The 24,331-nt window shown below is 45.9% G+C and overlaps 2 protein-coding genes across 14 annotated transcripts in view; both read left to right on the forward strand.

The window, feature by feature from the left end:
- Positions 1–5,101, forward strand: part of plekhg5b (pleckstrin homology domain containing, family G (with RhoGef domain) member 5b) — a 44,273-nt gene extending 39,172 nt beyond the window's left edge. For 5 of the 9 annotated variants that reach the window (XM_047039447.1, XM_047039444.1, XM_047039451.1 and 2 more), the window contains 9 exons: positions 5–115; positions 238–387; positions 533–670; positions 827–946; positions 1,168–1,300; positions 1,518–1,636; positions 1,800–1,957; positions 2,073–3,134; positions 3,284–5,101. In XM_047039447.1, the coding sequence (XP_046895403.1) occupies positions 5–115; positions 238–387; positions 533–670; positions 827–946; positions 1,168–1,300; positions 1,518–1,636; positions 1,800–1,957; positions 2,073–3,134; positions 3,284–3,293 (2,001 nt within the window). In that variant the 3' untranslated portion in view covers positions 3,294–5,101. Of the gene's footprint in view, positions 1–4; positions 116–237; positions 388–532; positions 671–826; positions 947–1,167; positions 1,301–1,517; positions 1,637–1,799; positions 1,958–2,072; positions 3,139–3,283 lie in introns of those variants that run through there. The other 4 variants (XM_047039448.1, XM_047039445.1, XM_047039450.1 and 1 more) reach the window with 3 other exon arrangements.
- A 3,348-nt stretch (positions 5,102–8,449) lies between these two features.
- LOC124480531 (ankyrin repeat domain-containing protein SOWAHB) lies at positions 8,450–20,897 on the forward strand. 5 transcript variants are annotated; one of them, XM_047039945.1, is made up of 14 exons: positions 8,451–8,739; positions 10,655–10,716; positions 11,060–11,386; positions 12,176–12,298; positions 14,048–14,104; positions 14,496–14,597; positions 14,825–14,836; positions 15,009–15,011; positions 17,958–18,044; positions 18,239–18,241; positions 18,665–18,667; positions 18,975–19,047; positions 19,240–19,329; positions 19,484–20,897. In XM_047039945.1, exons 1-14 carry the CDS (start codon positions 8,619–8,621, stop codon positions 19,651–19,653), a joined length of 1,233 nt encoding a protein of 410 aa, XP_046895901.1. In that variant the 5' UTR covers positions 8,451–8,618; the 3' UTR covers positions 19,654–20,897. The 5 variants fall into 5 exon arrangements, with proteins under 5 accessions (XP_046895903.1, XP_046895901.1, XP_046895900.1 ...); XM_047039944.1 differs by lacking the exon at positions 15,009–15,011 and adding an exon at positions 16,509–16,511; XM_047039948.1 differs by lacking the exon at positions 15,009–15,011 and adding an exon at positions 16,509–16,511 and having other exon boundaries at positions 12,182–12,298.
- Positions 20,898–24,331: the final 3,434 nt, after the last annotated feature.

Raw genomic sequence — 24,331 nt, forward strand, 5'->3', positions numbered from 1 at the left:
GCAGTTTGGCTCCAGGTTCAAGCCCTACATCCGTTACTGCATGGAGGAGGAGGGCTGTATGGAGCACATGCGCTCGCTTCACAGGGACAACGAGCTCTTCAGGATCTATGTGACGGTCAGTCTCCCTCCTGCGTTCCCTCTCCTAGTCAACAACCCTTTTCAAAATGTCCACCTTTCCAGACAAATGTTATGGTGGTTTTAGTGTAGTGAAACAACTCTTGGTGTGTGTCCCTGCAGTGGGCTGAGACCCATAAGCAGTGTAACCGCCTGAAGCTGGCAGACATGCTAGCCAAGCCCCACCAGAGGCTCACCAAGTACCCGCTCCTGCTCAAGAGCGTCCTGAAGAAGACCGACGACACGGCGGCCCGGGACGCTGTCAACAGCATGGTGAGACTGAGAGAGGGAGGGGGAAGGGGAGAGGGGGAGGGGGGAGAAGAGGAGGGGGAGATGACAGGTATTTGATTTGGGAGCAGTCGTTTAGTTTGGTTGTGGATGGATTGGCCTGGTCTGAATGCTGGTGTGTGCTCCTCAGGTGGCGTGTGTGGAGGGCTTCATCAACAGCGTGGACTCCCAGATGCGCCAGCGGCAGGAGCAGCAAAAACTGGCCGCCACCTCCGGCCGCATCGACTCCTACGAGGCTGTGGAGGGCAGCAGTGAGGAGGTGGAAAAGGTGAGACGGAACACACCTCGGTCATCTCTCCAACACAGATCCCCCCCCCCCCCCGCAACTCCAGCCTGGTGAAACTAGCCCTCCTGTCATCCCTCACTCATGTGCTGACCCTAACAGCCCCTCCTCTTCTCCCTCATCTCTCTGCATGGCGCTCAGATCCTCAAGGAGTTTAACCGCTTCGACCTGATGGCTCCCATGAGGGGCACGTCCCCCGACGAGACTCGCCAGCTCCACCTGGAGGGGGCGCTGCGCATGAAGGAGGGCAAAGACAGCAGGGTGAGTCTGCCTGGACGGGGACGGGGACGGGGGCAGGGACCTTCACAGCTGCAGCCCAGTTTTCTGCTCCCCCAGCACAACCTTCCTCCTTCACCGCAGTGCTGACCTAGCGCCTCCGGTCAGATAGATTACACGCAGCGGGCCACATTTCTCACCAATGACTCGGACCTTGATTGAGAGGAAATTCCTTTGCTAATCCCCAACATCCCTCCCTCCCTCAGATGGACGTGTACTGCTTCCTCTTCACCGACCTGCTCCTGATCACCAAGCCTGTGAAGAGGGTGGAGAAGGTGAAGGTCATCCGCCAGCCGCTCCTCATCCACAACGTGGTCTGCAAGGAGCTGAAAGACCCTGGTGAGTCCCAGCCTGGACCCCCAGAGCCCAGAGCGTGACGAAGCCCCGCCACCACTTCCCCCGGGCCAGGCACCAGCCCTCGTCATGTGGTCAGGAGTTATGGATGGCCCGGGCCCAAAAACATCCAGTTCAAACCGAGACTGCGTGTACAGTGTATTCCGTGTACCCAGAAAAACAAGCATATTTTGACGTTCCCCTCCCTTTCTCTCCCTGTCAGTAGGTTCTTTCATCCTCATATACCTCAACGAGTTCAAGAGCGCCGTGGCGGCCTACACTCTACAGGCCAACAGCGCCGCCCAGGGGCGAAGCTGGGTCGATGCCATCTGCAACGCCCAGGTACAGGAGGAAAACCTTTCAGATAGCCCCATTCTGCTCGCCTGGCAGGTGGATCACATGATGACATTGAGACAAAGACGACCCGTATTCTAATGTTTGGGGTGGTTTGGGGTGGTTTGGTCATGTTGTCAGTAGTAAGCAGGTGTGTGTGCTGTGTTGGCAGAACCAGCTCCAGAGGCTGCGGACCGAGGAGGTGCTGCGCCAGCAGGTGAACCTGCAGAGACGTCTCGAGGGCGACGGGGAGGATGAGGAGGAGGACGAGAGCAGCAATTCCACCACCAGCTCCCCCTGCCTGCAACATAAGGAGGAGCCCAACACAAGGTACAGCCCCCCCCCCACACACACACACAAATCCACACAGATTATTTTGCTGTGTGTTTGGTACTCGTATCAGGGTAAATGATAACAAGTCGGACCCTTTCTCTCTGTCCTGTAGTCATTCTGATGGCTCCACAGAGACTCTCTCAGTCATGGACATCGAGGAGTCAGGCGTGGTCCCCCCCGCCCCAAACACAGACCCTGGGGGGCCTGCAGAAAGCCGCCCTGACCCAGACACCTTCACCACTCCCATTGGACCTGACGCCCAGCAACCCCCCCCTGACCAGAACCAGGAGGCTGGTCTGGAGGGGGAGGACCTGGAACCCCAGTGTCGCTCCATGTCAATGGACAGCGCCTACGGTACTCTCTCCCCTGAGTCCCTGCTGGAGCAGCGGTCCTGCCCAGGCCAGAGTGAGGGAGAGGACACCGAGGAGGAGGTGGGAGGGAGGCAGGCGGAGGGCAGAGACACGACAGCAGACGAAAGGGTTGATATGGCGGTGGTGGAGGAGGAGGAGGAGGAGGAGAAAGTGTCTGATGCTGGGGAGGAGGAGGAAGAGGAGGAGGAGGAGGAAGAGCGGGAAGAAGAAGATTCCACCTCGTTCGGTTCCCAGTTGTCGCTAGCTCAGTCCTTGAGGCTTCGCCGGCGCCCCCCGGTGCAGGCCCGCCTGCGCTTCCTCCAGACGCCCTCCAGCCTGGCGCACAAGTCTCGCTCGGAGGACAACCTGCTGCAGCACCTGGCGCACGCTCTCACTCACACACGCCGGCCCCGGGAGCCCGACCCATCAGAGAGTCGGCAGGCACAGAAGAGCACATCCTTGGTGCACAGTAAGAGCCTGTCGGAGCTGAGTCAGGACTGCACGGAGCTGTGTCAGAGTGAGCCTGAGGACTTCCTGACCCAGAGCATGCCCTCCGGAGCCCTGAGGAAGGTCCAGGCCAAGCCGTTGAAGAGGGCGGAAGCCTGCGAGGCCGGCGTCGGCCAGGCCCACAGCAGCGGCTCGGACGGGGAGACGGGGCCCTCTGGCTGTCTGGAGGGGAAGGGCGAGGCGACACCTAGTGGCGGTGCAGGGGAGGAGTCGCCCAAGAGCAGGAAGTGTCCTGCCCAGCAGCACAAGAAGCTGACGCTGGCGCAGCTCTACAGGATACGTACCACCTTGGTCCTAAACTCCACCCTCACTGCATCGTAAGTCATGGCACATTATCCCATGTAACACCTTACAACATCTTACTTAAGACATTTTACGACACCTTACTTACTACAACTTATTACAGCTGACTACACACAAAATTTGTTGAAGCGTTTTTTTTCATCTTGAATCTCCCTTGTTTCAGGGAGGTGTAACCACTTTGGCAGCCAACCAAGCAGGGGTATCTGTCTGTAAAAAGAACCCACACTGTTTGGCGTCTGCCTGGGGACTGAATTCCTTGTGACAAAAATGCACTCACTCTTGCTGCCCTCTTTCTCCTCCTCGCCTACCAGACAGTGTCTGCAACTGGACAGTGACTGTTCTATTCACCGTTGCATTGGCTTGAGTTTATCGCATGGAGGGGAGAGGCAGCTAGACATCAACTGCTTGCACTTTGGAACGGAAGTAGCATTGAGGGTCTTGGAAAGCGAGAGACTGGGCCATACAGGGACAAACTGCTGAGGGTCGCCTCCCCAAACCCCTTCCCTCACAGGAGAGACCGGCGGGGGCAGGGGGGCCCCAGGAGGCAGGGCTTGTAGACCCAGCTCCAGTTGTCGACCAGAGAGGACCGGCGTGGACGAGACACGGCCTGGACGCCCAGGAACTCTCTCTCTACTCTGAACACGCGACAGAGGGAGAAAGATGCATACGACTGAAAAGATACCGTCTTGAGATGTAGTTCAGCTGCAGCGCCTAGGCTGCCCCCGTGCGTGCTACTCCTGGGTTTACTTCAAGATATTGTATAGTATTGCACAAATCTTATGTTAAACAGAAGAGAATCACTAATGGGGTGGAATTTACATTGGCAGTGCAAAGTGAATTTCCATTCATGATTTGCTTTTTGACGTTGCATGCGTGGAAGTATGTATGTGCGTGTGCGTGTGCGTGTGCGTGAATGTGTTGTTGTCTTCATGTATGAATGATGTTCGTTGATCTTGACTGAACCAAAATAATGTTGTGATTGTCCAAAGAGGGACCTGTTTAGATGATCGTTTAAGTTGTTCTTCCCCAACATACATTGTTGAGTGCTGTATATAATTAGGTGTGAACAGCTAACAATGCTCCTAGTTTATATTTCTCACTCTTCCTTTCGAAAAGATTGCTGATGACACGTGCACAGTCCTAGAGCTTCTACTCGGCTGTTCATTTTCAGTTCACTGGTTCTATGAATTCATTAAGATAACTTCGACTTCCAGTCTCTCTTTGTTTAGAGGGAGCCTGATGGACTCTTGGTTCTGAGATAGATGTGTAGAGCATGTGGTGATGTCAAGCTGTTTTGGGGGAACACTACTGCACTAAAGGATTGATTGGTGTGAAACTGCTCTCATTCTAGCCACCGTAAGAGAACACAACCAGTAGACACACACCAGGAAGAACTTGCTTCTTGTTTGAAAGAGAAGTCCTCTGAACTTCTTCTCATACATTTCAGTTTGATGATTCTTCGCTCTGCCATGACAGCATAGTGATAACTGAAGATTCTGTGCAACAGTTTGGAAGAATAATACCTGTAATATAAATACGCCAAGCTGAATTTTCTTAATTGGCTTTTTTTCTTTCACTAATATAAAAAACAAACTAAAACAATCCCACTTACAGACACAGAGAACATTTTGAAGTCCTTTAATTCTCCTTCCCAAATGTTGCTCAAACCAAATAGCTTAACTTTGTTTACTTTTAGTTTCGTTTATGTGTAATATTTATTAAGTATTTTATGTTTATATATAAGATATTGTTTATATGGTTTGCTTACATAATTTTTTTTGTTGGTGTAGTCTTAATATTTGGATTTTTGTGTCGAGCATAAATTTGCTATGAACCAAAATAATGTGTTCTCCCTTTCAGGAACGTCTCTTTAAGTGTCTTACAAAATAAAAATGCATCGTGAAATATTTTTTAACAGTTTTCTATGTTTTTAATTAACAGTATGGGAGTGGTTTTAGGAGATAAACAGAACCGATTCAGTCTTATTAAACCATGACTGGATACAAACCGCCAATGTATGTGTCATGTTATTCCCGTGGACGTCCAGCAGGTGGCATTAACAGTCTAGTGAAGATTTTTCCTGAGCATTCTGCCTTGCTCCTTGACCCTTGTAAGGACTTTGACAGAAGACCCCTCAAATAGTTACTCTTTGACTAAAGGATCCTGTGTTACACATTGTACACATTAATGAACAACACTTTACACTACATGAGCAGGAAGCACTAGCAACCAAAGCCCTGTCCGGGGCTTAACTCATGCTCTCATGCTGATGTTAGGTTACTGTTGTGTGCATACAGCTACCAGCAAGTTATCCTCCCTTCACATTCGTTTCACTACACATTTTGTCTCTGCATCTAAACAGACCCATCAGTTTGAAGCGATGTGTCCTGCTGTGAGAGGCCAGGACAGGGCATGACAGTGCAGAAGGGCTCACCTGTGTCCCGTGTCGTAGTGTGTCCACAGGACAGTGGAGCTCAGCCTCCTGCTCAGGACAGAGCAGGGGCAGGGCAGGACGGCAGGGCAGGACGGCAGGGCAGGACGGCAGAGCAGGACGGCAGGGCAGGACGGCAGAGCATGACGGCAGGGCAGGACGGCAGGGCAGGACGGCAGAGCAGGACGGCAGGGCAGGACGGCAGGGCAGGACGGCAGGGCAGGACGGCAGAGCAGGACGGCAGGGCAGGACGGCAGGGCAGGACGGCAGAGCAGGACGGCAGAGCATGACGGCAGGGCAGGACGGCAGGGCAGGACGGCAGAGCATGACGGCAGGGCAGGACGGCAGGGCAGGACGGCAGAGCAGGACGGCAGGGCAGGACGGCAGGGCAGGACGGCAGGGCAGGGACACAATCTCCTGGCCGTGCCATGACCAAGGTGTATTTACAGGTGATTATATCAGCTAATCTCTGGATTACAGCATGTTGAATCCACACAATACCCTAATCCACATGGAAAAGACAGCACGGGCCCTCTGGGATTTTCATCTTAATCTGATCCAGAATCCATCGGCCCCCACCGTTCTCACATCTGGCCCTCATGGATTTGTTGTTGTAATCCTTGATTTTAGAACAATTTTATAATGCTTTAGTGCTGATATGCTGGAGTTTAATTACTAAAATGCAGCTTTTCTCTTCGAACCACAAAGTAATTACACAACCCTGCTCTATTAGCCTGTGGTCGTTAAGGCTATTGATGGGGCACCGCTGGTGCAGGTTTTCACATTAGGGATATGAAATATAGAAGTGTTTAAAGTCACACTGGTAGCACATTACAAATGTCCCTTTTGCTTTGTGTTGGCATACATTATGAAATGAATCACCATGGCAACACACACTGCATACACGACAGGAGTGTATCATCCCGTAGGAGGTGCTGTCCTCTCCTATGGCTTTATGATTCATATCTTTCCTTTTGCTCTGATTGCGTTCCATGTCACCTATGGATTTGAGCCTTGTTTCCATGATCTGATGAAATGCATGCTTGTTCTCCGCTATGTCCAGTTCATGCAGCCAGGGGTAGCGCAGGGTTACACAGCCTGCTCCCTATGACAGATGTCAAAAAAGCATGCTGTAAAAATGTCCGATTAACACAAAGGGGCACTTTGGTAAATCCTGATTATGGGAGCACTTTCATTTATTAAACTCTGCCAATCCCCTGCACTCTTATGGAGCAGGGATTAAAAATCAGGTAGACACCATTGTCTGCCCAAACAATCCTTGGATAAGCTCTCTCTGCCTCTCAACCTCGGCCCCCGGAGCCTGGACCCAGGCGTGGTGGCGTGCCGGCTGGCTGCCTGAGTGCTTGTAATCTCAGCAGGGTTTATGGGTTGGCTACTGTCACTACAGATCCACATTAATCAACACAATCCCCTTCAGAGGGAGCTAGGTGATTGGATTTAGGTTCGTTTTTTTACAGGCCTGAACAAAAAAAAGAGAGTACCGAACAGGGAACTAAAGTGTGTTTACAAGGCTGTGCCGTGAAAAGGCCTGTGGACTAGTGGCGGCCATATGGACTGGATCACCCTGTGAACAGCTGTGTTCTATCAAGCACACACTGCTGTTAGACACTGATTGACCTTCCGGTTGTGTGGAGGGTCACAGCACAATATGTGGCCCCTATGGGCCCTCCGCCCATGGGGCCCTCAGCAGAAAATGTCACATGGTAGATGGGTGATGTGCTATGCTCTTTTGTAAAGCTCTCTCTTGGAAGTCGCTTTGGATAAAAGCGTCTGCTAAATGCGTAAATGTGAATGTAAATGTGATGTCTGGCTCTCCTTCTCACAGGTAAGACTGATTTTGTGACTTGAAGTTTTAAATTATTTTAATTTAAGTTGTATCCCATTAGGGTTTGCATCTCTGATTAAGTTTCAAAGACATTTGAAAAGTACTCTGCCAGACCACAGTCACTCTTACATGATCTCCCGGTCTGCTTCGATGGTTGAGTAAATGTGATTGCCTCTAAATTCCATTCACACAGTAGTGTTTTCCAGTAATGGTATAAAGGTGATTAAAATGGTGCCAGCTGCTGTCTGACAAATATTTGACATTACAAAGACATGGCATATGTTAGCAGATCATATTTCTTTATCCTTATGAAAGTTGTCTCAATTGAGAGAGCATAAGGTCCTATTTTACATGACCTACCGATACCGTCCCTTTATAATGGTATCAGCTCATAAGAAGCTTATTGTCATTTCAATATTGTATTTTTAGGGTGGTAAAACATATGAAATGGAAATCACAAGCATATTTCATAATTAAATTGAAATTCATTTTAAGAGTAGCTATGCCTACAATTGGAGAACGACAAGATTAATGGGTAAGTCGAATGCATTTAATATTCAGAACGCATTGACACAATTAATGTGACATTGTGTGTGGTATAATACCTTAACTGACAATGGCCTTAACTGCACTAGGGCTCTAGCAGAATGTGCCCCCACACTGTGGAATAAGCGCCCTGTGGCCCACACACAGGGCAAATCACTTTCACCAGAGTGAACACAACAACAACAGCTTCATTACACATTTAAGATCATGGATATTTTTGAATGAAACCATTTGTGAGATCCATGTTAAATGTTGGGCCGACTAGTGTTCAAATACATCTTGTGCAATGATTCATCCCACAGGAGAAATAATGAAAATATAAAACAAAGTTCTTTGGGACAGGTATTTTACAATGGCTACAATGGTAGGCTACAGTACATGCGTACAATGCTACAATACATAATGTATAATTAAGCTTTTGGTTGGTTTATCTTCAAACGAAAATATATGAAAATGATTCTTTTTGACGGTTCTTCCAGGAAGGAAAGGGTTAACAGGAGGAGTCGCAGAACTGGTCTGGTTTGGGTGGAGTGAAGTTGGACATGTACTATACGTTTTTCTTTCCAAATTAGCCTAGGGGACGGCATTATGCCATAGTAATAACACCATTAAGACTTTCATGGTGACCAACACATCATTTATTTGTGGATACAAAACGTGTACATATTAAGCTAAATGGATGTCAGTGAAGAATCGTTGCTGGATTATTTTTATTCAGCCGGAGGCAAAGTAAAAAATGCAGACCTATTGAAGACATATAAGCCATTTATTGGCCATAGCGACTTGCAATTGCGTGGTAAGTAGCATTCTAATATATCGGAGAATGGACTCATTCTAAACAAAATATAACAGCAACAGTTGTCCAGAACTCAAAAAACTACAGGAGAAGACTGGTGATGGGTGAATTGACGCAAGTCACTGACCGTTCAGTGAATCCCCTCGTGGATCACATCTGCCATTCAACCGATCCACACAGATGTTAAAAACGGTATCAGAGAACAACTTTCAGTTTTCAAGCAGGGCGTTGTTTCATTCCATTGTTGTCTACTAGTTTCGAGTAAACCAAACATCTGCTTTAGATTAAAGGTTGTGTAAACAGATGCAATTACACAAGGAATTATATCATTTCCTCTACGAAGCCAGTTGAAACAGCCTGAATAGTGCCTTACACCGAATCACACCAACCATTGTAGCTACGGACAGTTGGAAGAAGACAAACAACAATTGTTTGCCATATTCCCTGAACTGTTCAGTTGTGTATTTTATACATTCACATGCGTCTTGATAGGCTATACATCTTGAGCGCTCACTGAGCTTGCCCAACATGTTAGACCACTTTATAGCCCACTTTATAATATGATTATCCGATGTGACCTTGTGTGACAGTTGTCTGCTCATACTGTACATATGCTATATCAGTGGAGCAGTTGTTGACAGAGGTTTAGAAAGCTGCTTTGATATTGTGCCATCTGACTGTTGGCTCTCCAATCAGGGAAATGATGTCCTCTTACTTAATGGCTGTCACAGCAGCATGTGTTTCCAGCTTCAAGGACATAATTGTGATTGTGGTGTTTTAATTTAATTTAGGCTGTATTTCTAGGTCTCTGATAGAGTCTATGTTTGTTGGGATAGAACACTCTTGGAAAATGTGAAAGCAAGCTGATGTGTCAGTTGCTGTGTGTTTTCAATATCTATCTTAGGCTAATGAGTAACTCAACGTGTAGACTGTGTTACTCACTGGTACGCCCGGAATTCTTTTGTTGATAGATGTAAGTGGCAGCTTCCTTTGGATTTCCTGTTGTGTATGTGTGAACCATGTAACTATCTCCTGCTGAATGTTCTTTCCCCCTGCTGTCAGGAAAAAGGAAAGCGTTCAATTGTCCACCCACACATGCCTTAGCAACATTCTCAAGTGAAATTCTCCAGCCTCTAGATTGAACAGTCCATAGACACATGGACTGCATTATGTGCATGAAAACACTATTGTCTAGGTATGTAGCCAGGAACACTGGAGAGCTACAGAATAGTAAAGGTCAAGGAGAGCTTAGTCAGACACAGAACTATGAACTTCAGTCTGAGATTCACATACTCAAAATTGGAAAATGTTGGCAGTGGCTTGCTTCATCTGATAGTGGTCCAGGGTGTAACAGCTATGTTAGCCAACCAACCAACGCTTGTTTGGCTCCCACAGGAAAGCCTTGCTGCAAAAATAGAGACACTCTTTGGGCCTTTGGGGATGAGTGAGTGGTTTTTGGGGGAGTTGGAGGAGGTCTGGTTTCCTCTTTGTCCCTTCCCCAGCGACTGTTTTGGTATGATTGTTTTGCAACTCGAGCTGCATTTGGCCAGCACTGGAATGGCTGTCCTCCCATCTGCAGCCTCTGGTCCGCCTGGCTCATGGGAGGATGAAGTCACCGAACACCTCATCCACTAACCTCCGCCAACCTTCACAGGCCCCACAGCTACTTCTCCAAATAGCCATCATCCTTTCTTCTTTGTTGATTAGCATTAGTCTGTGATTGTATACTGGAGCTTGAGAGCAACTGTTTGAATGCTTATTTAATCCTTAGACATATCATGTGGTCTTGATGTGAGCTGAGATGTAATTAGAATGATGATCCGAAGGATGTTTGTTTCATTATAATGTCTGTTGAATCCTTGCAAACCAGCCACATGGGGTTATTGAGAAACTAATAAGCCTTCCTTTTCCACAGCTAAATACAGGGAGGAATTCAAAGTCATCATTGACAGGATTGCAGTAGTGAAGTCCGAGAATGTAAGTGTGAGGAGTGTGTCACTCTGAGGACAGTTTTCTTTGAGATCATGTGATAGTATACTTTAGTGTGCATGTTTTCACAGAAAAATATATTTTATTATTTGCAATAATATAGATATGAGTCTCTCAAGGCATCTGGCTAGGTTTTCCATGAACTCAATTTTCTTAAAGACATGTGGCCTCATCCCAATCAATGTATACATGAATGTATTTTGTTGTTGTGGATAAACAACTTCATAGTTTCTTTAAGGCGTAGTATAAAATAGGGCTCTTCTATTCAATGCCTGTCTGTCTGCTACTGTGTCTGTCTGCATATCTGACCATCTACCATACCCTTTCTCAGGGTGAGAAGTACCTGGTCCTAAAAAAGAAGTACCGACAGCTGTTACAGGAGCGTGAGCCAGAGAATCATGGGACGGTGAAGGAGGGCCAGGGCCCAGCTAGCCCAGCCAGCCCAGCCAGCTCCCCTGCCACAGTGCTCTGGGAAGGGACAATGCTCTCACCTCTCTCCAGCCCCCAGAAGGACCTCAAGAGCTCGGACTCAGAACTGAAACTGTACCCTCCAAAGGCCCCAGACCAGGGGAGCAGGCAGAGGCCTGCCCAGGTGATGTGGGATGGAGGACCCACCATCACCGTCACAGGGGCCCCTGATCAGGAGCCCACACCAGAGGTGACATCCCACCATGATAAATGATGAACTCTCAATGTCCACTGTGTGCTGTAGTAGCCTGTAATGTACTCTACCTGACCAGGTTATACAACAATCTCTCTCTGTTTCCTAAAGGAAGAGTTAAGGAATCAGAGAATTCAGATTAATTCAGAATATCATAATGATTAAGAATATGAGTTCAGTAGCAATGACTTTGGTAAAAAATGTCCCAGAGGTAAATGATAAAAAGTGCAAACAAGACCTTGTTGATAAGGAGGGCAAACACAGCCTGTATCCCATGTTATAGTCACGCTTGACTCAAAGAGTGTAGCAGTTTTAATACTTTTGTCAGGGTTTATTTGACTGGATTCCACTACTAACACACTATGATACTTACACTAAGTGTTTGATAAGCTGGCAAAATGGCTTTTACACATATTGTTTATAAAGAGTATTCTTGTTTTACATGCATAGCTTTAAAATATAATGTACTCTAAGCTGGTGAAACATGCAGACAAACATTATCTTGAGCCTGAGCGAAATGAAAAAGGAAACGCCAGAAACAGTGGTTTCACTCAGCGTGAACTGTAGTTGTTACATTGAGTCAGTTAGCAGATGCTCTTATCCAGAGCGTTAAATACAAAAAAAGTGTTAAATTCAACTACTGTGGCAGTTTCTGGATAACACTCTGCAGTTGGTGAGATTACAGTTGCCTAAACTGAAACAGTAAGCAGAAATGGTTACAGTTGGCCAAGGGGCTTGAGAGACCCTTTCTGTGTTGTCATATATGGCATTGTCTTCCTGTCCCAGGAGCAGCCCACAGAGTGGACCACCTCACTGCCCAGTCTAAAGGAATCCCCTGCTGTCCAGCTGGAGGACCTCCTAACACCAAGTCATGGGGAGGATGACCATGACAAGGACTCAGGGTCCAAGGTAACAGGACAGTCCTCAGCATGATGGGCCTTAGCTCATGACTTTGTTCTTTTTTGAGATGCTGAGTTGGCCTGGGAAGCTGTTGGCCATATTTCTTGGAGGATTAGGAGGATTAGGAGACCTAGGTGTGATGAGATCTGATTAGACTTTAACTGGGGGGAGACCCAGAACACCCTTCAACATCACAGATAGTGTGGTGAAGAGTATTAAGAGATTTTAATTTGGTCTGAACCATCTCGAGATTAATGTATATTATACTCTTGCCTTTCTTCGGAGCAATTTCAGGAGTTACATTTAGATGTGATACAGCAAATAACCACAAGGTGGCAGTGTTTAAATTAACTGGATTTGAAACTAATGTCAATTTGCATTTGAATAAAGCCCTTTGTCATTATGTTAAGCAGCAACATGTTTGAACTCATTAGAAAGATAATGATAATTTCTAACCATTAAACAGATTGAGATTCATGCAGAAATATATAGTTTTCTTTGATGGACTAAACAATAGATAGATTAAATATGTTAAAGTAGATTAATATAGCAGCACAATCTGATTAAGTGTGTTGGTTTTAGTCACACGAATGAACACTGTATTTAGGACACTTTGTAAATAACATAGCTCTGATTCCACCTTATGGTAGCACAGCTAACTTGACCATTACACGTCTAGGGATTCCTTTGATAAAGAGGAATCTGAAGTCTACATTTCTGTGAAAACACATTTGAATGTCAGAATTACTGAACAGAGCGTCATCATGTGCGTGTGGAAAGAACCTTAATAGTCAGAAAGGATTCCCTTGTGTACTCCCTGTAACCCTGTGGTTGGCTACACTTCCTGATAGGTCACACAGAAACTACTCTTACTCTAGCTGATTTTGTCTTGAAGTTTTAGTTTGTGAAAGTATTCATTGCTTAACTCAAAACAAATGGAATGGAAAAAGAGAAAAATGCTGAAAGGGGAACTTGTCAAGATGATTGTGACTGATCAGGATTAAACCAGTGATTTTCATTTTAAACTTTTACTGACTTATTTTTGTTTCCAACTGAAAGTGGTCCTATGGACATGTGCCGGTGTGGAATTGGCTGGATAAATATCTTTCCACTTTTTCTGTTAAATGCCCGGAGTGTGACAGTTGGTGTGAGTAACATGAAAGACCTGTGTGTTTTAACACCATGTCCCTCTATGATCTGAAAACAATTAGAAGTCAAGTGCTCCTCAAAGTGCAGGGAAAAGTAGTGCCATTTTCCCCACACATTAATCAACCTCTATGACACTTTGGTACATTCAGTCAAACGTGCTCAATATTTTCCAAGCATTTTTGACCCCTTGCAAAAAAGCAAACATATGCTCAGACCTGCAACAGGCAGACGTTTGTGTTGGTTAATTGTCTGGCTCATAGTCATAATGGGTGTGAAACGACACGTCTGCCTCATCACTAATCTACCTGTCTGTCTGGCAGCCTTTGGTCTCTCTTCCTCACTTCAAGGTGAAATCCTTGTGATCTTTACATTGGTGTGTGTGTGTGATACAGGGCTAGATAAGCACATTAGGTGCATTTACATACTACCACTTAGAGCCCAACTTGAATCTGAACTTTGCCAGTTACTTTTCCAGCATGATTTCAGCCATTTCCTCTGTACTTAATGCACTATTTGGATGAAAGTGTCTGCTAAATGAATTACATTTTCATGTCAATGTAGCAATGCAGTGATCACAATGTTCTCTCCATGTGTCTGCCTGTCTTTCAGTCAGAGTCTGAGCAGGACGAGGACTGTATGGGCAACATGGGCTCCACCTCAGTGGCTGTGAGTTGGGTTTCTCATATTTAACATTCACTTGATCCTGTTGGGCAGAGCGTTAGGCAGCGGTGTTGAACTGTACCAGATCCCTCCACAAAAATGTGTACCTATTCATGTCAACATTTTGACCCGTCTCTCAGTCTATTTTCTGAACACTGAGTAGTGTACACTGTAGTTTTGAGCTGTGAATGATTGTGATGTGGGTCATAGGGCTGTAAGAGCATGTGTGTGTGTGTGTGTGTGTGTGTGTGTGTGCGTGTGTGTGTGTGTGTGTGTGTGTGTGTGTATAAGTGACTAAAAAGGCTGTTTATGTGGACGTTGTGGATTTAGAAATGTAGCACAATGTGTGTATAAAGCTCTATAGTGTGTGTGTGTTGACTCTCCTACTCTGGTCTAGCTGGAGCCTGTGGAGAAGGAATGGATCTACTCAGCTGCGTGTGGTCGTTCCTCTGACCTGTCTCAGCTGCTTAGACAGGACCCCTCCCTGGCCAACAAAAAGGTACTGGACCCCAACATTGCCTTTCTATATAAGGCTAGGGCCCAGAGTTAAACACTCCACATTTCTGATTAAAGAGTAAAGATAGCTGGCCAAGAGGCTGCCATGTTGGAATGTCAACTGGCGTCTGTCCTGTCGTGGTTTGAGTATCTTGTGATGGATGTTTTGTGAAAGACTGCCAGAATACCACTAATCCTGGGTTCTCTTTTCTTTTGATTTGCCCAAACCAGGATTTCACCTCAGTGAGTACACATCCACTAAGATTCTCTCTGTGTACATCGCCTGTGTGTGTGTGTGTGTGTGTTCCATGTGTGTGGGTCTACATACATGGGCTGTGTGATTTTGGACTGATTTAATTGTCTTTTTTACATTTATTTCATTTCTCCCATCTGTGACCCTGGCTGTCTTTCTCAGGGGGTAAGTGAACTGACTATTGATACAGTATGATGTCAACTCTGGTCTGCTTTTTATCTAGAATATCCCCATCCATTGTTCTGCATTCCAGTTTGAACTTTCCCAATCAACTTTGCCTAGCAATGGACAAAGTTCAATTGGAAGTTGGTCCTTTACCAGAAGGATACATGTTGTTTGTATAGAATCGGATGCATCCCATGTACTTTCCCAAGTATTATTACACATGAAGCCAACCCTGTCTTTTATCTGTATACATTTCAGACAGTAATTTCAGTGTGATTTTCTACATAATTGTATCCTTAGAAGAAGCTTGTGTAGAAACATCTAGATCATGCATTTCAAAGATCCACTATCAAAAGGATTATGAAAGATAGCTTTTTAGCTCTTGTCCCCCCCTGACAACCCAAATCCTTTCATTTGTCTCCCTGTGCGCTTAAGAGATTTGGCCTCATGTTTGTTGTCCCTCCCCTGTGTCAGAGTTCTCACAGTGTCCTGTGGCAGACCACCTTCTAAGAGCGGCCTAAGCCTTTGCTGTCCCCACCCGGAGAAGATAGCACGGCCACTATTGAAGTGAAGGGAGATGGGGAGATGGAGGGGGATTAAGGAGAGACTCAATGCTGCACAAAGACTTCAACCACTTAAAGATAATCTGAAAGTAATAGAGCAGCCTGGGATTAATTGAGGAACAATGTTGGCCGTGTCCTCGGGAAGGTGCTAAGTCTCCCTCAGGCAGCTTTGAAGTCCTCTGGAGCCTGCCCTGCCGTGGCAGAGAGAGGGCTTTGCCCCGGAGAGTCCGGCCTGTCCTCGGACCTAGGCCCAGGAATCAGTTGAGGACAGAACTGTACCTGTAGTTCATATAAACATATAGAGCGAGTGATTCCTATGGACTCAAGCAGAGCTATACCTGTGGTTCATATAGATTCAGAGCTAATGATTCCTATGGACTCAATCAGAGCTATACCTGGGATTCATATAGACTCAGAGGTCGTGATTCCTATGGACTCAATCTGAACTATACCTGTAGTTCATATAGAATCAGAGCTAGTGATTCCTATGGACTCAATCAGAGCTATACCTGTAGTTCATATAGACTCAGAGCTAGTGATTCCTATGGTCTCAATCTGAACTATACCTGTAGTTCATATAGACTCAGAGCTAGTGATTCCTAGGGTCTCAATCTGAACTATACCTGTAGTTCATATAGACTCAGAGCTAGTGATTCCTATGGACACAATCAGAACTATACCTGTGGTTCACAAGATAACCCAGAAGTTTTTCAGAGTAAGGCCGGGTTATAATGAAACAATCTTAATAATCTGTATAAATCATCCTGAATCATCCTACTCAGACATAGTACATTGAGATCATCGTTGCATCGAAATGTGTGCCTTCCTCTTTCTCTGATACGTTCTCTCTCTCCCTCTCGTCTTTCCCTCTGGTCCCTGTGACATCCCTGTCCACCCCTGCTGTGATGGACTCCCTCCCCTCCCTGTCCGTCAGTTTGTAAGTACATCAACCTTTCCCTCCATCGTCCCTCTCTGTCGTCCCTCTCTGTCGTCCTGTATGCCCAGGAAGGTGTCGGCCACACGTCACTGAGCCTCCTGTTGACCGTCCCTCAGCCCCTTAGCCGCTGCAGCCCTCCACACTGGGAGTTTGCTGCTGGGGACAGAGCTGTCACCCAGCGGCCCAGCAGGCAGGGGACGTCCCGGTGGGCTGGGACAGGAACGAGAGGCGCGAGGAGGCCAGACGCCCACATCCTGTCCTGCCTCGTCCGTCACCCTCGCCCACTAGGACAGCCTTCAAACTGCCAGTCAAACAGCCTGCCGACCAATCTGTCTTCAGCGTTTGACGTGGGGGACAATAGAAATGGAGATACTCCATCCAGACTTCATCTATCACAATCTGTCTCCCAGACGGCCCCAGGCCAGCCCCAGGTCTGCCCACTTCCCCTGGGGCCCCCACACAGCTCATACAGTAACGCGCTGCTCTGGGCGCCTGGTTCATAATGTCGTCGGTGAAACACGGTGTGTAGTGATGGCACATGTGCTCTTACTGCTGCTAATGAAGGGGCGCATGGCCCTTGCTTGTTTCTGTGGAAGCCAACTTGGGTTCACACAGTGTTTCTGCGTGTCGAGTCGGACTCTGGTTGAACTTCCCAGGTTTACACATCTGAGGCAAAGCGCTTGTGCCTTCACCTGTTGAACAGCCCCTAATTACACAGTCTTAGTAGTCAGAAACAGCCTGACAAGAGTAGCACGGTGGATTATAGCTGCACCCTGTCAAACAGGTGGATGTGATTTGCGTGAGCGCGTGTGTGTGTTCTGTGCTTGACCTTCTCTCTTCAAGTCCTGAGTTGTCCTTCAACGTGTGTATGAATGTGTGTGTTGTTCATGTGCGTGTTTACGCATGTGCCGTGTGTGTGTGGCAGCCAGCCTTGTGCGTGTGTGTGCGTGTGAGCTCGTGTGGCGGGGGCTCTGTCTGCATGACGGCTGCTGTCAGTGGGCTGATGCCTGGGTGGGTCCACCCTTTGCAGGTCACACCAACATCATCAATCTTCCCCCCCAGTGACAGGCATCTACCCCCCTCCCCCCCGCCGTGGGCACAGTGCAGTGTTGTTTTGTAATTAGTCTCTGTTAGATGGCAGGAAACCATCCCTCCATCCCCCATCCCTGCACTCCTCCTGTGCACAGCTGGCTGCTGTGCCCCACATAGCCCATCAAAGATCTTGACCTGCTTTGCTCTGTTTAGACTACTGCTTAGAAGGCAAAAAACGTCTGCCTATCACTGTATGCCCACAGTACCTGTGCCTATGGAAGGGGGATTAATTACATTTGATATATAAACCTGTACCTTCAAGGTATGACTATCACCACTGCGTTGAAGAACAGGGAGAAGGAGAACACACAGGCTCTTCCCTGACCCTCTCCCCTCTTCTCTTGTTGGCTACAGACAGCTCTGCACTGGGCAGCCAAACATGGCAAGGAGGATATGACCACTCTGGTGGCCAATGCAGGGGCTGATGTCAACATCAAGTCTGTGAGTAGACATCTTCTGGGGCTCAAAAGCAGGATCTATTTTACCATATGCACTGGTTAATTAACGGTGTTATCAAAATGGTCTGTCATAGACGAATGCTCACTTAAGAACATTCTGAGAATCACCCTCAAGATAAAATAATTATTATATTCTACACTTTAAGTCACTAATGCTTGCTTTCTCATCTCTTGCAGTATGTGAGTACCTCTCTTTCTCACAACATTTTGGCAAACAGGAAGTGATCTGGTATGTTGAGTTTGTGTCAGTCACCAAGGCCAGTTTGCTTGGACAGTTGTACTAAGGCTGACTGTTGTTTGTGATGATGATGTAATGCATCTTAATTGTTGCTGTGAACCTCCAGCTGTGCAAATGCATTACAACAGCACTCGTTATAGCACGATGCTGTGTGCCTCTAATAAATCATGTCATGTCATGGTAATTGTTTCCCCAAAACACTGTCACAATGTACCAACTTGCTTTACTCCAAACGTGAACAATTTCAGAGAATTACCAGCAAATTATGTTTTTGTCATTACGCTGTGTTGCCATAACCTCTGCTAATTTGTATATTCTCTCTCCTGGTGTTTTACTTGGCTGTGTTTGGTCATGGGAAACTCTAGGCGGTAGGTATTAAAGCACTCAAACACTTTTTCACAGTTGACTCCTGACCTTTAGTCCCAGTGAGGATGTCAGAGGTGACGTGCTTGATGTTCAGAAGTCTTAAGAAGGCAGCCTGCTTTGCCTTAAGTGTGAACAAAGTGTCAGAGCATTGAAGGAAAGCTTGTCTGTCAGTGCTAAACTTCTCCTTGCAAACAAGAGCGTGTCTTCCCAGAGGAACATTCCTGGATGATTAACGGCCCTGCTGTGTTTTTTGTACTACGACAACCCAGAAGGCCTGCAACCTTTCCTTCACCCGTTTTTGTCTTGTAGGGGTACACACCACTGCATATCGCAGCATTGCATGGCCATCGACACATCTTGGACTTGCTCATTCAATCGTATGGTAAATCTTTGTGAAAGTAGCAGTCTTGCATCAGAAGTTTCGCTTTCAAACTCTGCTAGAGCTGCCTGTGTTTTGGAAACCATGTGATATCTCCATTAGGGTGTAGAAGTGTCAGATCATCAGCGCAGATGTTATATCGTTTCCATTGATGGGTAGTTCCTGCTTGTGAATATCTCCCTCCTGCTCTCCAAGGTGCCAAAGAAAACATCAGAGACTACAGCGGCCACCTTGCCTGCTATTATCTGAACATCAGGGGTTCATCAGAGGGGGACAGTCAACTACGTGAGGATCTGTTCTTTTCAATGAACGTTCATAGTTATAGGAATATTTGTTCACAGCATTGTGCTTCAGTTTGCTGCTTTGAAAACTGCCAGGACCACTGGGATCATGTTGTGTCTTCTGAATAATAATATTATTGTCCTCCACGGAACTCTAGATTTTCAGACCTGCCAGGCACCAGAAAGGAGGAACAGGAAGCTGGCGTCGTTGTTCCAGTCTAAGAAGAAGTGGGGTTCTGCGGAGGAGCTGGCTCCTATAGAGGAGGAGAGGTCAGCGTCTCATCAGCTCATGATCCCTGCCTTCAGAACCAGGAAGTTCTCCCGCTAGGGAGGGAACTGGAAACTCTTTTATTAACTCCATCACTCAGTCCCTCACAAGACAGCACACACATGCATGGATACCGATGAAGAAAACGTTTTGTGCTCTTCATTAACGGAGTGATTAAGTTCAGATGAGTTCTGAATTTCTGTAAGTATTATCAACCTGCAGATTGGGCGAGAAAACCAGACCTCTGACAATAAACACAACACCAGGCTTAAGTCTCGATCGTGTCTCTCTCAGCTCTGAAGGCTGGAGGACCATTTTATATAGGGCACAAGAATGTAAACATAGATAGTGACAGTCAGGCAGTAATGACGTTAGAACAGTCTCAGAGAAAGAGATTCCCAGCTCTCCGGCCCATGACCACTCTCAGGGCAGAGAGAGATCATAGGTGGAGCTCTTCCTGTAGTTATCATAAGGGACGTTCACCCAGTACCTTCTCCTGACCCCGAACATCTATTCAACCTGACATATACACACTATCTACTTGTATCGGTACCAAACTCATATGAAAACATACTAACTAGTATCCAATGACTTGTTCTATCGATTAGTGAAAGTTCTATTGATTAGTGAATAACTTAAGTACATAGGAAATCCCAATTTCCTCCACAGTACTCACACACTTGCGCGCACACACACATTCATTGATCATAAATCCAATCCATCCATTTTCCTATAGTTTAGTGGTTCAGAAAGCTGTTTATTAGCTTATTGGTGGTAATATTATGTTTTGGCTTGTGGATATTTTGCACGCTGCTTTAGTCCATAGTTTACTTTTATTTTCAAAGTGACCTGTTTGGCTTCTCCTTCACACTATGTTTATTTAAGATTTAAAGAAGCCAAATTTGATAAGCAGATATTATGACAGATACAGATATTTCAACAATCCTTTAAAAACAAAATCACTGTGTACCAGCCTTTATTTATATCCCATAGTTAAGGCTAATTGCATGCTAATGCTGATGAAAATGGCACTAGAACATGTAAGTCGTCTGTCCATCAATTGGTATGGGATTTTAACCCGTAATAATGGGGTTCATTATTTCTGATTGCATTTATTTGCATATGGAACACAGTTTACAATATTAATTTAAGTGTTGGTTCACTTTATTGCTATTTCATACAAGCTACACTTGTGATTGTTTCCTCAGGCTAAATGTATTGCCTCAATTTTACAGTTTGTTTTAAGCACTATTTATATGCTGAATATATTATGATTAAACCATCATTTGATTTGTAACATGAAATACCTGCAATTTTTTTTTTGTGTTCAACAATTTAGACACAAATTTCTTCAAACAAACTGGATAAAATATTTTTGGAGGTATAGGGAACTAGTTTATAGAATGTGACTATGTTTACATTTACATTTATTTACATTTATGCATTTACCAGTTTTTACTAAACAGGAGTAATCTCACAAGATCACACTTTAACAAGTTCTCAGATCTGCCCAGGTCTGGGTTCTCACACCCGTATTCTTCCCTAGCAACTAAAAAAGAAAAGAAATTAAACTTGTGAAAAAGAAAAGTTTTTTTTTCTCCCTTTCATTGTAATATCCTCACAACTTTTTTAAGCTGCCTTTGATCTAACATCAACCACCTGACTTGTGGGCTGCAGATGGAGTAAATATGAGTCCTGGTTACTCTCCATAAGGCTTTAGACCCTAATTCCAGATTAGTTGAAAAGGGCAGCACTTGCTTTTGGCTCTTGGATATCAGAAGACACGGGGAACAGAGCCAAGTGTTTTTGTGCTTCAATTTTTAAGGGGGGCACTGGGGGATAAGAGGGAGTTTCTGTAATAGATACTTATCTTACTGCCCCCAAGCCCTCAAACAAAGTCCCCCTCTGAAGAGATTATAACCCAGGGAGGGCACATTAACTCTAATCCCATGCTTTGAGGCCTAGCCCCCTCCCCACACACACACACACACATCACCCCCTGGCCCATCTATGTCAACCCTTCTGTTGTGGGGGACTACCTTGTATCTGCTCCATGTATGAGGAGTGCCTGTGGTTACACATTAGGGGGGTCAGGGTGTGTGTGTGTGTGGGGAGGGAGGAGGGGGGACAGTGTTTCAATGGCACGCTAACTCTAATGAAAAGCATTGAGGGGTGCACACTGCTGTGTAACTGATTCCCCTCTCTGAAGAGATTAGGACCTACATTGTTGGTTCGGTTGCTCATTTCCATGAGAGCACAGCTTCCCACCAGCGCCTGCTTGGCATTGTTATTTTGGGTTTGAAACACAGAACCCAATGCCCCTGGCTTCCTTGTAGCCATTGTTTTACAAATAGGCCGAAATGTAGATGTCACGTCACAGATGCCCAACAAGCTCATTAGCCGCTCTCTGTGAGAGCAGAGAGAAAACAGAGCAGAGGGAACTTCTGAAGGATCATTTTAGAGATGTAAACTTTATCATCTCCTAATCATCCACCCATCTTGTTTTATCAAGGGCAATCACACTTTTTTGTATTGTTCTACTGTAAAACGATGTTGTGTTGCTGATGTTTGTTTGTCACAGCTGTCACGTGTGTGTCACTGAAAATAAAATGACAGTTAATCAAAAACGATGGTGAAGCGCTCATAAGGAGGTTGACAACTACAGGAGTAGTCAGCGTATTGGACATATGTGCTGCCTCTCTGACTTCATCATATCTGACCCATCTGAACCATCACATTCGTCTTCAATCAGCATCTATAACAGCTTCATGAACGCTGCTCCTGTGAAATATATCGGTGGAGAGCAGTGCAAGGGTGGGGGCAGGGGGGTACAGGGGTGCAAGAGGTGGGGGGTGGGGGGGCAGCTAGCAGACTGCTTTGCCAGAGCGAGCCCCCCACGGAGCCAGGCAGCTAGATGTCTGTGGCTGACTGGGCATGGCTGGTACTGTTTGGAGCAGGTTGACTAGGGCTGCAGCACCTGGGGGTCCGTGGGCCTGCTGGGCCCACAGGGGTGGTGTGGGCTCGACACAGGGACAGCAGCAGAAGTCCCCCAGCTGTCACACTGCCCGTCACAGGCTAACGAACGCCGCCTGTCAGTCACCCAGCGGAGGGCCGTCAATCAAGGCACACCCAGGAGGGAGCGGAGAGGCGGGCCCCTGCCCAGCCCCTAACAAAGACATACTTACATTTGCAAGCGGTTTCAGCGCCACCACTCTGCAAAAAGAATGATAGAGTGGCCCTGATAAGAGTAATGACAAAGGACAAAGAGTGGAAGGGGGTCAGGAGAGGAGGGTTGATAGCTGAGGGGTGGGAGAGCTTGATAACATTCACACTTTGCTTACATCTCTCCATTTGGGTCTGTCCCAGGGAAATCCCATTACTGGGAAGAATAGGAGCTCTGGGGGGAGACAGATACTTATTTGTTGTCAATTGACTTCTAAATTTCTGTCTTCTTAATGTCCTGGTTTGTGATTTATTATAAAGAATTGTCACCTTGCTAGAAATGTTGGCGACTGTCCTCTATATGTGCATTTGTTCAATCAGAATTGTTTTGTTAAAAGTAAAAGAGACTAATTGGTCCATGTATAACTAAAAAAAATGGCCTTTTCTGTAATTCTCTGGATGTCATCTTATACAGAAACACCATATTTAGATGTCTTCCCAAATGCCAAAAACCAGCATGTTTCAAAACAATCAACAATGTAGGAGTATCTAGTTGGACACAAATAAACTAACAAGTAAAACATGTTTAACTCTCTGGATTTCCTCTCAGCTTTGGTTGTAATGCTCACACCTTTCCTTGAGCTGTTCTAATGACATGCTTAGTCCTTTTGTCAGCTCAGTGGCAATTGATGGTCAGTAACTGAAGTTGCACCTTGACACATTGTAACGGCTGCCTCATTAGGACTCATACTCTTGACTCTACCCATAAATCAAGGGGCTATGTTGAGTAGCAGTTAGAGGATGTAGAATGGGACATGAAGGTTCATATCAAGTGTTCTACTAGACAAACGGCTAGACAGTTTGTCCCCTCTTATCTCCTATTGTATCCTCTGTGGGAAACAGGGAACAGAGATGCTCCTGCTTTTGGTCTTTTTTTTTCCAATAAACAAGAAACATCCTGAATTGAAACAGTCCAAACTCGACCCCTCAGAGCGATACCAACACATACATTGTGGTTGAGCTGCAAAAAAAGAAAAGAGAAGAGGGCCTACGAGTGAGACAAAGGTTGTAGCCCTGAGCTGTTTGTGTTCTGAGATGTACTGAAGGTTTAAGCCTTCTTCTCTTTGCTCTCCAGTCATCACTATTGTACTAGTTGTACAAATTTGCTCTAGGCCCAAAGAACCCCTCCCAGATAGCTTTTACCCTCCATCTCTTTAGTTTTTATCTTTCTCCTTCTACCCCCTGCTCTGTTTCCCTCTATCTCTGTCTATTTCTCTTTACACAAACACACATACACTCTTTCAGTTTACAAACATTTAGAGCTGTGATAATATATATATAAATATATATATATATATATTATTCCGCTTAAATAGCACACATTGTGAAGGTTTCCTGTGTTTTCTATTAAAAACAGAAAAATGTTTGAGAGAACAATGAACATGGAAGAGGGACTGAAATGCAAACAATCTGCTCCTTGTATCAAGTCCTTGCCTCCCCACATTAGCATCTGCTATCTCTAAATTATCATATACATTAGTCAACACCTGTTTCACCTAACCGCTTTTAATTAGTC

Source organism: Hypomesus transpacificus, chromosome 18 (assembly GCF_021917145.1).
Source record: "Hypomesus transpacificus isolate Combined female chromosome 18, fHypTra1, whole genome shotgun sequence".
NCBI lineage: Eukaryota > Metazoa > Chordata > Actinopteri > Osmeriformes > Osmeridae > Hypomesus > Hypomesus transpacificus.